Consider the following 13129-nt stretch of genomic DNA (forward strand, 5'->3'; position numbering starts at 1 on the left):
GGTAAAATAGGGGGGGAAACTGTAAGAAGGGAACCGGCCCAACCACCACAACTGAAAGAAACATGGGATTGGTACATAAGGATAAAACCTAACTGTTTGATTGGTACATAGGATAAAACCCAATTGTGGATTTTCTTTGAGCTATCCCTAAAATTTCAGTGTGTATTACATTTTAATAATTTGAAGTATGAATTGTACAATTATAGATGTTTATCGGAGATTTAAGTTTACTGACAGTCGGTTACCTTGCTTGTAGATAATCCTGTTCCACTATGTATGTCTCCCTCCAAATCAAATGTAGTTTCTTGTACAGCTCTGAGAAAGCAACATACATTCAAGAACTTGGTGATTAGGGACATGCAATTAATAGAAACATAACAGCATAGCAATGTTATGTTCAATAATTTAGTATTTTTATTAACTGCAAATGTACAATATATTTAATATGCATAAATATAAATTTAATGTTTAATTCCCTAGAATGACAGTGCAGAAAGATCATTAAAATAATGTGATAAAAAGATATAAAAATTATCTGTTTTTTTTGTTTTTAAATGGTTCCTGCTGATATTAGCTACCTTGGACTTCTTATGGAAATGATGTATAGAAATATTTTAAATAAACGAACTCCTCAGATTGCTAGTTACAGGGTCTTTTTGATCTTTGTCATACCTGCTGTGAGATCCCACAAGTGTGAGGATGGATATGAGCAATTTTTGATATAAAAGGTGTGGGGAGCATAATGCTCATTCAAAACAAAGTATCTGTTTCTTTTATATTTTGCTTCAAAGAAAAATATGTGCAGATTTTGGCAAACATCGCAAATTTGGCCATTATAAAAAAAAGAAGAATGGTTTGCTTGAGGCTTCTGGACTATAAACTGCCCACCAATGGTGGAGAGGAAGGAATACAAGGAAGTGGCTCTCATACAAAGGAAATGAAGTATTTTATTCTATATCTTTTTGACATTATCCTATATTATTTATTTACTGGTTCTGCTGTGCTTAAGCAACTAGACATAGTATGCAAAAATCCTTTAAAAACATGCTTTCAAAATAATTGCTAGTATTGCTTGACAACTATATTCTAGATCTCATTAGTAATACTAAATTTAAAGCCCCAGTAAATACAAACTGGTATACCCTTTGCCAAATTAGGAAAACAGTATTTTTGCTCAATCACATCCTACTAAATTCCAGTCATAATTTGATTTTTTATTGTTATTTGTGATCTCTGATCATTTTATACGCTTATTCCAAAATATTAGATACAAAAGAGTGCATTAACTATGAACAAAATTGTAACTTTTGTATTTTTATTATAGCTTTGTTATAAAAACATAAAAATAATAAAAATATAAGGACTTTAAATGCTTATTATGTTTTTTTTTTTGTTTTTTTTAAGTGTAACTTGACATGCCTGTTTGGTTGCGTTGATTACTGCTCTTCTGCTAGTTCAACATAAAATTAGTATTCACTAATAAAACAGAAGCCTATTCCAAAAGAGCTCACATGGTGGAGCAAGAGCACCAAACACTAATGAATACATTATCACATGACCATGTTATTTAATTTATATCATTAATACTTCTTAAAGGATTTCCTAAATTTGGGATTATTGCTTGAAAACTATGATTTACCCAGCTTTGATTCGTGAACTTTTGACCATGTGACCAGCATCCAAGCGTCCTTTAGGAATGTGATCTTGAACAGGATCCACAAATTTAAATACATGAGAGGTCCCAAACTGAACTTTCATACCACTTTGCAGCATAGTGGTCTCTGAGATTCGCTGACCTTCTACATAAGTCTCAGCATCAATGTTTCTTGGGGTAACTGTAACAACTCCATCCATATTAGTAAGGTCACAGTGATGAGGCTGAATTCCTGGACCAAACAACTGTAAATATAAATGCTCAAAATTCAAAAACAGAAAAAGCAACATCAAGATGTTCAAAAATATATTGGTTTCAATAAAAAACTGAATGTCATACTAACACATGCCATGGCCTGAACGACACATTCAGGAAAATGTTCAAATGTCATAAAAAGTTGGTAGTAAACAAAGCATGGCTTGGCATTAAAAATCACGTTGCATGTATTTAAAGTACATTTTCCAGAAAAAAATACAAACTGAATTACATTTTAATTTTTTTTTTACTTCTGTTACAAAAGAAACTACAAAGTCCAGCAATGAAAAGAATTATCAAACTACAATGAGTATCTTTGGATCTTAAGGAGGAAGCGACCCACCACCCTCTGGTTCCATCATGGCTTATGATATCTCTAAAAGTGTTTATTTACTTCAAGATTTCTCACCTGAATGGAGTTTTCATCAAATTTTTCTGTACCAACTTCTGTCACACTTAATTGCAAACGATAAAGCTTTGGTTTATCTCTGGAGTCAGAACCATCTGTAAATAAGAACAGACAATTGTATTTGCACAACAAATGAAAGTATGGAATAAACACACATGGTAACATTACATTATAAAATAACACGTCTAGGAGGCTTAGTACTCTTTAATGAGACACTGAAAGACGTACACACACACATAGGGATGCTATTGTTTCAGCAAAGGGTGTGATTTCCCATTTTTTTCTTCCTGCAAGTGAGGATGAAAATACTCTCCTAAACAATACTGGAATGCCACTGAGGGTTCCACGGACAAAATTGGCAGGAAAATTGTTCCTCTAGTAGGAAGCCTCCACTGGCCGCCAGCCACCTCCATTCATGGAAGGAAAGGTCTCTATCCAATTCTATATAGAATTCTAAGGGATCTGTATTTGAATAAGTCAGTATACATTTTTTAAAAAACACTAGTGTTGTGGAACTTTAGTGAGTATCCGACCATTAACAGTATGTGACAACTGTCCCCATACTGCAATCAGTAGTAGATTTTCCTATGTGCAGAGTTCCACTCTCAAAAATATAAGGAAAGGATGAGCACACCTATGCATTTGTACTTCACCAAATGTATCATTTCTTCCGACTACAATTTCAGTTCTAGTCTAAACAAGCATCAGCCTGGAGAAGGAAAATTGACAGTTTCTTGGTAGTCTCTTATGCACTACAGTAGCCTCAAACCTGGTGACCTCCAGATGCATTTGGGCTAAGCATATCAACCCTGAATATTGCAGACTCTGGTTGATGATGATTAAGGTTGTATCCAAAAGGCAATTCCCTCTATGCCTATGTGCTGAAGCTTATTTAGATTGAAGCGGATGTGCAGCATGGACGACGCACGCCACACACGCACAGTACGCATGCACACAATTAAAGTCCAGACCCACAACAGGTCCCTCTGCTCAGAAAGTTTGGGGAACCCAGCTCTAACTGGTTAGGTAACTATCCAACAACAAAATACCTATCTCTAAGATTTGTCAATTGCATATTAAACCTAAGTTAATAAAAGCTAGGTTACTCTGGTTTTTAAAGGATTTAGCTCCAAACCAGGAATTCCAAAATCAAATCTCATTTCTACCACACCACCTGCAGTATAAGGGATAAAAAATACAATACACTTCATAATTTTAAAATAATGCTATGAACATTTGAAAACTTACAGATGTAACAGATCCCTTCTTCTTCTTAGGCACAAATACTTTTCTTGTTAAAAACAACACAGCCCCTCTTTACCTTTAGTTTCCACCACCAGTAAGAGAATCAATGATTATATTCCTACCCAAGAATAAACTTAAGACTACTGTTCTGCACTCTAGTATTGTAGCCATAAATTTATACAGACTGTGCTTTCTAAACAAGTTGTTCTATCTGACCATTGCAGGCAACTCAAATACAGACAGTCCCAAAGTTATGAACAAGATACATTCTGTAAGTTTGTTCTTAAGTTGAATTAGTATGTAAGTAAGAACAGGTGCATTTTTAAGTGTAACTCCAGACACACCCACACACACACACACAGTGAGTTAGTTTTGGATAGCATAGGAAGGGGTTAACATCCTGTGGTGTTTGTTTTGCTGTCTGTGCCCCTGCTCAGAAGATTTCACTTTCTGTCCCCTTGATAATTAGATTTTGGGGAAAAAATGGTGTGTTGTGGAAAAAGATCTGAGGGTTAGATTTCTTTCACTTCTTGTTGACTCAGCCCCATTCTTAACTATGAATTATTTGCAAGTTGGGTGTTTGTAACTCAGCGACTGCCTGTACTAGGAGAATTACTAAAATGATGAGCAAGGGAGATTCACCCTTTCCCCAATTTCATAATGAATCTTTGCTGTTCCTCCCAAAAGAAAGCTAAACGGTGGCATTCCCCTAATTGACAGACTGTGCATTCTGAAGAAGCATCTGCATCCTTCACCACAATCTTATCTGCTTAACAAATCCAAGTACAATATTTCAGGCCCTTTTGTCTATAATGAACTAGAAGTTTGGTAGAAATAAGAGATACGTTTTTTTCTTTAATCAAGAGATTATTGGATGCTAAGATTTAAGTTTCTTATCGTCATTCAAAAATTATTTCCCTGTCTATCTCACAAACAAAAGATAATACATTTGTGAAAGTATACCATCTAAGCAGCAGGAAATATTTTACAAACATCCCTATATATGTGTGTGTGTGTGTATCTCACATTGCCACTATGTTTCTTTCTTCTTTTTTAAGATCATCTACTGATATTAATATTGGAAGTTTTTAAAAACATTTTTATTCAGTTCCTATTAAAAGCAATATATTTCACATATACAGTACAAATGCATCTGTTTTCCATTAAGAGTGAAAACCAGAAAGAGTCAAAGAGCATGGTTATACACATGTACCAAAATTTCTCTGGTCACAGGATTAGGACAGAGAAACAGCTAATTTTCAAAATTTTCTGTATGTGCACATAGCTTATTTCATTTGCATACAATAAACATCAGAGAATGCAAATCCTATACAAGTCCTAAAGCCTGATATTTAAACTTCAGATCAGGAGCACTTAGGATGATTCTGATACTGATTAGCCACACTACTTACCACAATAATTCTTATAAGATGTATGTAATTTAACACTGAGATCAGTTTGAGTGGTGTCATGCTAGGAGACCTGGGTTTGAGTCCCTGCTTTGACACAGGAATCTGTTGTATGACCTTGGACAAATCATTCTTTCTTAAAAGAAGGCAAAGACAAATTCCCACTGAACAAATCTTGTGATGGGTTCACCTTATGTGTAGATTTTCATCCAAATCATCTGTTGGCATACATTAGCCCCATCAATTTCACAGAGTTTTCTTAGGCAAGGTATACCGAGAAGTGCTTTTTACTAGTTTCTTCCTCTGAAATTTAGCTTACAGCACCTAGTATTCATTGGTGGTTCCCATCCAAGAACAGGGTTGATTCAACTTAATTGGGATATGGTGCCTTTACAGTATTTAGATCCTTAGAAGTTGTCAAAAGTTAACGACTTGAAAGTGCATAAATACAACAACAACTTAACATTATTTTTCTGATGGAGAATATAAAGAACTTTCTGTTGTCTTTTAGTAATAACATTATGTTTCCTCCCTTCTGTTCAACCATGATAGAAATAAATGTTTCCCCTTTTAAAATAGACAAAAGCCTTTTTTTTTTGCTGACACAGAGTTTAGTGACTAGTGAGAAAGAGCAGTATTAAGTAACAGGATTACCTTCATAAGTGTGATAGTTGTAGTAGGCAAAGTGATTCCTTCTCCCTGGGGTTAGAAAACACATGCACAGGACCCAGGTGAAGGCAGCATCAGCAGAACAGATACCATGCAGAACATGCGGAGGGCAGAGAAAAGAAAAGATAGGAAAGAGTGAAATTGTAAGCCACCAACACTTACTCAGTTTAAAAGGATGCAGTGCTTTTAATGCTTTCAACTTTACAAACTGCATAGAGTTTACAGACATGAGTGTTGTGGATGGATTAATATGATTAATTAGCTGGAAACAAGCTGCTAGAAGAAAGCACAGAAAAGTAACAAAGCAAAGTGGAAAATCATCTTTGATTCTATATAAGCTAAAACATACTTCACATTAGACTGTAGTATTATTTCCACAAACGTTTGTATCTTTCATTCATGTATTTTTTGTAACTGTATCAGGATGCTATTATACAAATAAAAAAGACACAGAGGACTATTGCCATGGCATACCTACTATGATCTTGGTTGCCCATAGATAATAGTCACATGTTTACAGGGAAGAAGAGCACACTCTCAGCATGCTACTGTATGTGATGTTTTCCCTACAGGGAGACAATCTGGATTGTCTACTATCACATATGAAGGAGGGCCAACTTTACTTTACCTGCCATAACTACAGGATGCTCAGTCTACATATTTATAACCAAAAATACTTTCACATTCCACTTCATCTATTTTGATACACACAATGCTATAAAGGCATATTAATGCCATATTCAAGGTACTAAATATTATATCATCTCAATATTTCAGAGATTCAAAATTGCACATTCTTTATGATAGGAAGCAACTGTACTGTAACAATTATGAATGCCTCACTCTTTTGTGATACATTCACTTTAGAATAACAACAACAACAACAACAACAACAACAAGTTTATTCATGTACCCCGCCTCCATCTCCCTGAAGGGACTCAGGGCGGCTTACATATGACACAAGGTGCCTAAAACAAAGCATAAAATGTACACACAGTACAATACAAAAAAGTAAAACCAATAGAACATAAAACAACAATTTAAAACTCAGAGCAACAAAGTCAGTAGAATAGAAAAAGAAAGCAAAGGAAAATAAGGTTTTGAGTGGTTAATTTGGCTTCTTGTTGGAGTAGATGTGTAGATAAGGTTTCCTCATTAGAGGCATCAACAAAATTAGTTTTTAGAAGATGGAGAATCACTCTTCACAAAACTCCCAAGGGAAACAGTATGTGTGAAAATCAAAAGAGGTCTCCTTGGTTCTTTAACTCAGAAAATGAGAACTATTGTAAATTATTCCTTTATCAGGTTTCTTTCCCGCATTTCTCTCATAACTAGGACAAAAGGTGGTTTCTAGTATAAGGGGAAAAAACACAGCTACCTATATACCCTAAATAAGTTGTATATGTTAAATTGTAGTATACTGGTCATTCCATTAAAAACAATGCTAAAATATTTTTTTATTAGTAGTAATAATATTGTAATGTAAGAAGTACAACTCATCCATCTCTCTGTTGCTGAGGGCTCAGCTGAACAAAACATTGTTTTCAACGAGAAAGACAGTGAAGAGATTAATCTAGTCCATTTAGCCACAGCACTGCTATATGCTACTAATATTGTATTCGCAAGTCATACTATGTTAAGCATATGTAAAACAAGTTAGCGCCAAACAGCGGGGCTAAACCACAGCACTCACTAAAGCACACAAAAAAGCCCTTAATATGCATCAGTGCTCTGTGATGTGTCACTACTATCCAGACCTCAAACTGATTACAGGATTCTCTATGTAATCATCTGTACAACAAAATCATTTTTTTCAAAACTGATTTGAAACTGACTGAAGTAGTCTTGTGCGGATGTGACCAATGACACTGCTTAATTCATAACATGTATTGTTTCTATTGTTATTTATTTGTTGCATTTGTAAGCCATCTTTCTCCAAGAGTGAGAAAGGTGACACACAAATCTAACCTCTCCAATAAATATTGTAATTACTACCAATGAAAACTAGCATTAAAATTTACTGATTACTTCCTTCAACCTGACAGAATTTAATTTAGTTTTAGAATGGAGTATGCATCTTTAAAAACCACCTACAGCCCATTGCAAGAAATATTTAACATCCTGTAATAGCACTCAAATTTAAACTTTATTAAGTAAAACAAGGCACCCATAGAATTACTAACAAAATTTAGCCAGTCACCCACCTTCTTCATGAGTCTAATCAGTTTCAATATAGATTGAGCATCCTTTACATAAAATTCCTAATATCAAAAAATACAAAATTCCCCACTAGTGGCTGAGTTAATGAGCCTTTTGCTTTCTGATGAATCAACTGTCACAAAATTATTAAAATTTATTGTGTATAAAATTACATTTACTCTATAAGTTGTATACGAAACTGAAATTACTTTCATGTTAAGCCTTGGATCCCATCTCCAAGATATCTCATTATATGTGTATATACGAGTATTCAAAAATCTGGGGGGAATGGGGACTGAAATCCAAAATCCTTCTAGTCCCTAGCACTTCAAAAAAATGATACTCAATCTAGGCAGGAAACATCTTTGGCAGCATCTTATTTTTTATGCTTTCATGCCCCCAGTCTTTTTTCTATTTGTAGATTTCTATAGCATATGGTACTAGTGAATAAAAATATTATTAAAAAAGAAAAAGCACTGAAATAACTACACAGTAATAGAAGAGAACTAGACAAAGAGTTCTAGATGAACGCAGTAAAAACCCGCAGCTTTGAGGGTCAGAAAATTAAACAAGTCTGAATAGGCACAATGTAAAAAGCCACCATCAGAAAAGCCTTTCAACTTCAATCCTCTCTAACTAAAAGAACAGACACATTCAAGAGATAGGCCTTGGAAGATTATCTCATTATTCAGAAGGATCATGCTAGAGAACACAGTTCTTCAGGTACACAAGGCTGAAACCATTTTGGGCTTTACAGACAGGAAATATTAACTGGAGCTGTGCACTGAAACAGAGCAACAAGCATAACTGATAACACAGTGTTGACAACATTTATTTATGCAACCTAAGCAGATGTATTTTAAACCGAAAGCAGTGAAAAAAAATTATACTACAGGAAAGTCATTTTTTCTTGCCTAATTAGAAGGAGATAGTTTCCTGTCACAGCAAACTGTAATATCATGTCTACTTTGTTATTTATAGGATATCTAATTCTTTCCTGTCAATTTTACAATCAAGCCTATCATTTAGAACCAGTACAATCCATGGTGCATTGTACTGTTTCATGATTAAATACAGTTTAGTTTTTTCCAACAACGAGAAAGCATGGCATTACACATCGCTTCCTCATAATTTTATCTTCACAAGGATGAGGGAAACGTTCTAAAGACCAGTCCAAACTCACTCTGTTACCCATATTGTTTCAGTGAACTTTTGAATCCAAATTAAAGACCAGGATGCTGCAGTGACTTCCAAACAACAATCAATTCAAAGTATCTGCCAGTGCATTACAAAATGGTGTGCCACTTGTGAAAAATGTCTGATAACATATGTAATTCTGCCAGATTTTTTGATTAGTTAAAAATGGATCAATCATTCCTGACATAAAGATACACCAATTTAATGTCAGAAAGAACTTTCCATTAAGCTTCTAAATAAGTCACTGCACTGGTTTCATTTCCTAAGTCGAAATACTCTAACTGGTGACATACATATATGTATGTATGTAAAAATACAAAAGCAGAGCTCCTCTGGGAACAGATAATTATCCTCTTGCTTATGACGCATTATCTCCAAGTATAATTACATCTTGACTACCAGAAATACTACATATACTCCAGTTAAGTTTTCCTAAGGCATTATTAAAAAGAAAGTAATAGTTTGGATCTAAAGATGCCCAACCACATGTGGAAGACATATTCCATAGAAGGACGATTTACATCTCACACTAACGTTCTGTACCAGAATTTACCTTATATAATACAATGTGAATTGTTACCCAATGAATTACATGAGGTTAACAAATCTAACAGTGTAACTTATGTAAAAGTATATCTTTCTACAATAAAATCAGTACAAAATGCAAACTCAGAAATAGGCTTTTCAGTTCATGCAACTAAGTATCAATAATTCATTTTAACTACCATGTTTCTTCAATTGTAAGATGTGACTGATTGAAAGATGCACTCTAATTTCATTACCACCACCAACAAAAATAACTAAGATACAGCTGAGACGCACTCCATTTTTAAAGATGCTTATATAGGAAAAAAGTGTCTCTTAGAATTGAAGAAATATAGTATTATTTTATTTTTGGAAATTCAGTGGTTTCATATAACTACATCAAAATAAAGTTTTACCTGGCTATGAAAATGTTCTTATGGCTTTCTCTGGCAATATTAAAGAAACACTCAGAAAATATAATGATACCATTTCTTGCTTCAAATCTGATCTATAAAGGAGGATGAGGAATTTCAAAACAAAATCTGAATAATTAGTAAGCAATTCTAAAATCAGTCCATGTTTGAAGAGCAAAACAGTTACCTGGACTTAATTCAACAAGATAAGGTAGTTTCTCTGGAGGAAGGGAAGAGCCATAACTAGACCCGTCAACTCTTTCTTTCCCCTTTAATGGCTTTCCATCAACCTGTTTCTTCAACTTCTTTGGGACGTAATCAGGTGGCCGCCTTTTTAACTGAAAAACGAGTATTCCTAAACCACAGAAACATGAATAAAGCATTTGAATTCAGTCATACTTTGCTTTACAGTTGGATAAAATAGAAAATGACTGAATATACTGAAGAGACTGTTCCCCACTAAATAGCAGTTATCCATTTTATGATTAAATTTGGATTAGAATTAAAAAGGATATTCAAATCAACAGAACTTCAACTCTCCAAGATCCAGTATTCTTAGTGTAAAGATAAAGTCAAGAATTTAAATATTTTAATGCATAATGTGCATCCTTTTAACAGGTATTTACAAGTCTTCTCAGGGAAGTCAACTGCATGTAACTAAAAATGTTCAATTTATGTCTATTTTGGATTGTACTGACACACGAAGAGTAATCAATTGGAGCTTCGTTTCTTTAGATTTTATTTAAACCTCAAAGCTCAAAACAAAGCGTATTATCAAATTTTGTCCTCATGTGCCCTCTGTGAAGTAAGTGAATACAACACATACTCCCTAGTCTAAAACTACCTGAAGGGGGCTCAAAGTACTTTCAATATTTAGTGGGACCCTCCAACCTTGTTATTCTTACAAAAAAACAAGATCTAATTACAATAAATGTTATATCATTACCCCCAATTTTGAGCTATATTGTATTTAAAAAAACACTTGCTTCTTCACACATTTATTTGGAGCAGCCTTGGGCGCACAACTCCATCACTTACATACAGCAATTGCTTAAATCTCCATACTAGAGATCAGCTGAAATGTAAAAAAAAACAATCACACAAATCATGATCTGATCATTTGAAGATGATCAAGTGACAAAACACCATGTGCAAGAATAGGCTAGAGGCATGAGTATGGTTCACTCATGGCGTAGTAACAACCTGGTGTGTCTAAATATGCTCATTGTGTATTAAATGTTCCGAACAGCAAAAATTACCTTTGTCACTAGGCCATTCCCTGAATATCTGAAGTGGGCACTCATCATCATCAAGAATAGATTCTTTAGCACCTTTATCATCAGAATGCTGAGCACCAGGAGGAAGCATTACCTAAAGCAAACATAAAGTATGAGGACCCACTGAATAGTTACCCTAAAATATTTATTTATTTATTTACGGCATTTATATGTCGCCCTTCTCACCCCGAAGGGGACTCAGAGCGGCTTACAAGTCATAAGTACATACAACATACTACATAATACATAACTAGCATAGTACTATAACATCATTCATAACACTAGTACTACATAATATTACATTATTGCTAGGGGAGGGGCGCTGATGTCACAGGGGACAAGATGGCAATGTCCTCCTGGCTCCCCTTCTTTCTTCTGGCCCAAGAGCGGCCGTTGGTGCTGGCGGAGGGGCGCTGATGTCACAGGGGACAAGATGGCAATGTCCTCCCGGCTCCCCTTCTTTCTTCTGGCTCCAGAGTGGCCGTTGGTGCTGGGGGAGGGGCGCTGATGTCACAGGGGACAAGATGGCAATGTCCTCCCGGCTCCCCTTCTTTCTTCTGGCCCCAGAGTGGCCGTTGGTGCTGGGGGAGGGGCGCTGATGTCACAGGGGACAAGATGGCAATGTCCTCCCGGCTCCCCTTCTTTCTTCTGGCCCCAGAGTGGCCGTTGGTGTTGGGGGAGGGGCGCCGATATCACAGGGGACAAGATGGCAATGTCCTCCTCGCTCCCCTTCTTTCTTCTGGCCCCAGAGTGGCCGTTGGTGCTGGGGGAGGGGCGCTGATGTCACAGGGGACAAGAAGGCAATGTCCTCCCGGCTCCCCTTCTTTCTTCTGGCCCCAGAGTGGCCGTTGGTGCTGGGGGAGGGGCGCTGATGTCACAGGGGACAAGATGGCAATGTCCTCCCGGCTCCCCTTCTTTCTAGTTACCATCCTCTCTGCTACTGTTCTTATTAGAATAAGTCAAAATTAGATCCAAAATTCTAAGTGCATCAAATTACGGTTTGGTTTCCAGTTTTGAAGGTATTACAAGGTAGGAAGTAAAGAAACTAATATAATCCAGTTGAAATCGCTTGTTATTTTAGTTTTCTCTCAACATGCAAACAATACTCCAAATATTTTTAGTTTTCAGGAATACTTCCTTCCATTGTCTCTTTAGGCATAGTACCAAATCATGATAAATATGAATACAAGAATAATGTTTGAGAGCATAAAACTGTATTGCACTCTGACAAAAATATAAGAACACAGTGCAAACTTCTAGATCTCAAGACCTTGAGGAAACAGTCCACTCTATCATGTAAGCCAGATCATAAATTACAAATAAATTCAACAGGAACTTATCTGTTCCTGTTTGCTGAATGCTATACTCCTTCCCTACATAGGTTATCCATGGATGGCAAACAGTCTATCTTCAACAAGCTCTCCAACACATGGCTATATCAAAATTAAACAATAAAATTCAAAATAATGCAATTTCTTGAATCATGTATACGATTATATTATTTTGCCTTTTATATTCTCATATTATTTAAGAAAACTCAATATTATGTGTCAGCATTTGTTTTGGCACACAAATAATTATACAGACATCTTCAGTTCAATGAAGCAATCATTTTTTTTAAAAAAAGTATTAGATCACATTTCAACATTTTAAAAGCTAACTTAATAGCGGTATTAAGTCTGGAATATCAGTATCTAAAGCTAAGAATTTTTTAAATGCATTGTAAGCCGCCCTGAGCCCCCCCCCCCCCCTGGGAGTTGAGAAGGACGGAGTATAAATGTTTGAAATACACAAATAAAGCATTCTGTAGTCTACTTCCTACTTCCTCTGATGCAAATGAGGAAGCCAACTTAGTCTATGAAAGCTTACACTACCAA

General features: G+C 35.6%; 1 protein-coding gene across 26 annotated transcripts in view; it reads right to left on the reverse strand.

The window, feature by feature from the left end:
* The window catches only part of AFDN (afadin, adherens junction formation factor), a 91252-nt gene that overhangs the window by 44482 nt on the left and 33641 nt on the right, over positions 1-13129 (reverse strand). For 21 of the 26 annotated variants that reach the window (XM_060753729.2, XM_060753732.2, XM_060753730.2 and 18 more), the window contains exons 7-12: positions 11235-11346; positions 10163-10330; positions 5627-5671; positions 2319-2413; positions 1640-1899; positions 246-315 (exon numbers count right to left, since the gene is read on the reverse strand). In XM_060753729.2, the coding sequence (XP_060609712.2) occupies positions 246-315; positions 1640-1899; positions 2319-2413; positions 5627-5671; positions 10163-10330; positions 11235-11346 (750 nt within the window). The remainder of the gene's footprint in view (positions 1-245; positions 316-1639; positions 1900-2318; positions 2414-5626; positions 5672-10162; positions 10331-11234; positions 11347-13129) is intronic. The other 5 variants (XM_060753737.2, XM_060753739.2, XM_060753749.2 and 2 more) reach the window with 1 other exon arrangement.

This window comes from Anolis sagrei, chromosome 1 (genome assembly GCF_037176765.1).
Source record: "Anolis sagrei isolate rAnoSag1 chromosome 1, rAnoSag1.mat, whole genome shotgun sequence".
Classification (NCBI taxonomy): Eukaryota; Metazoa; Chordata; class Lepidosauria; order Squamata; family Dactyloidae; genus Anolis; species Anolis sagrei.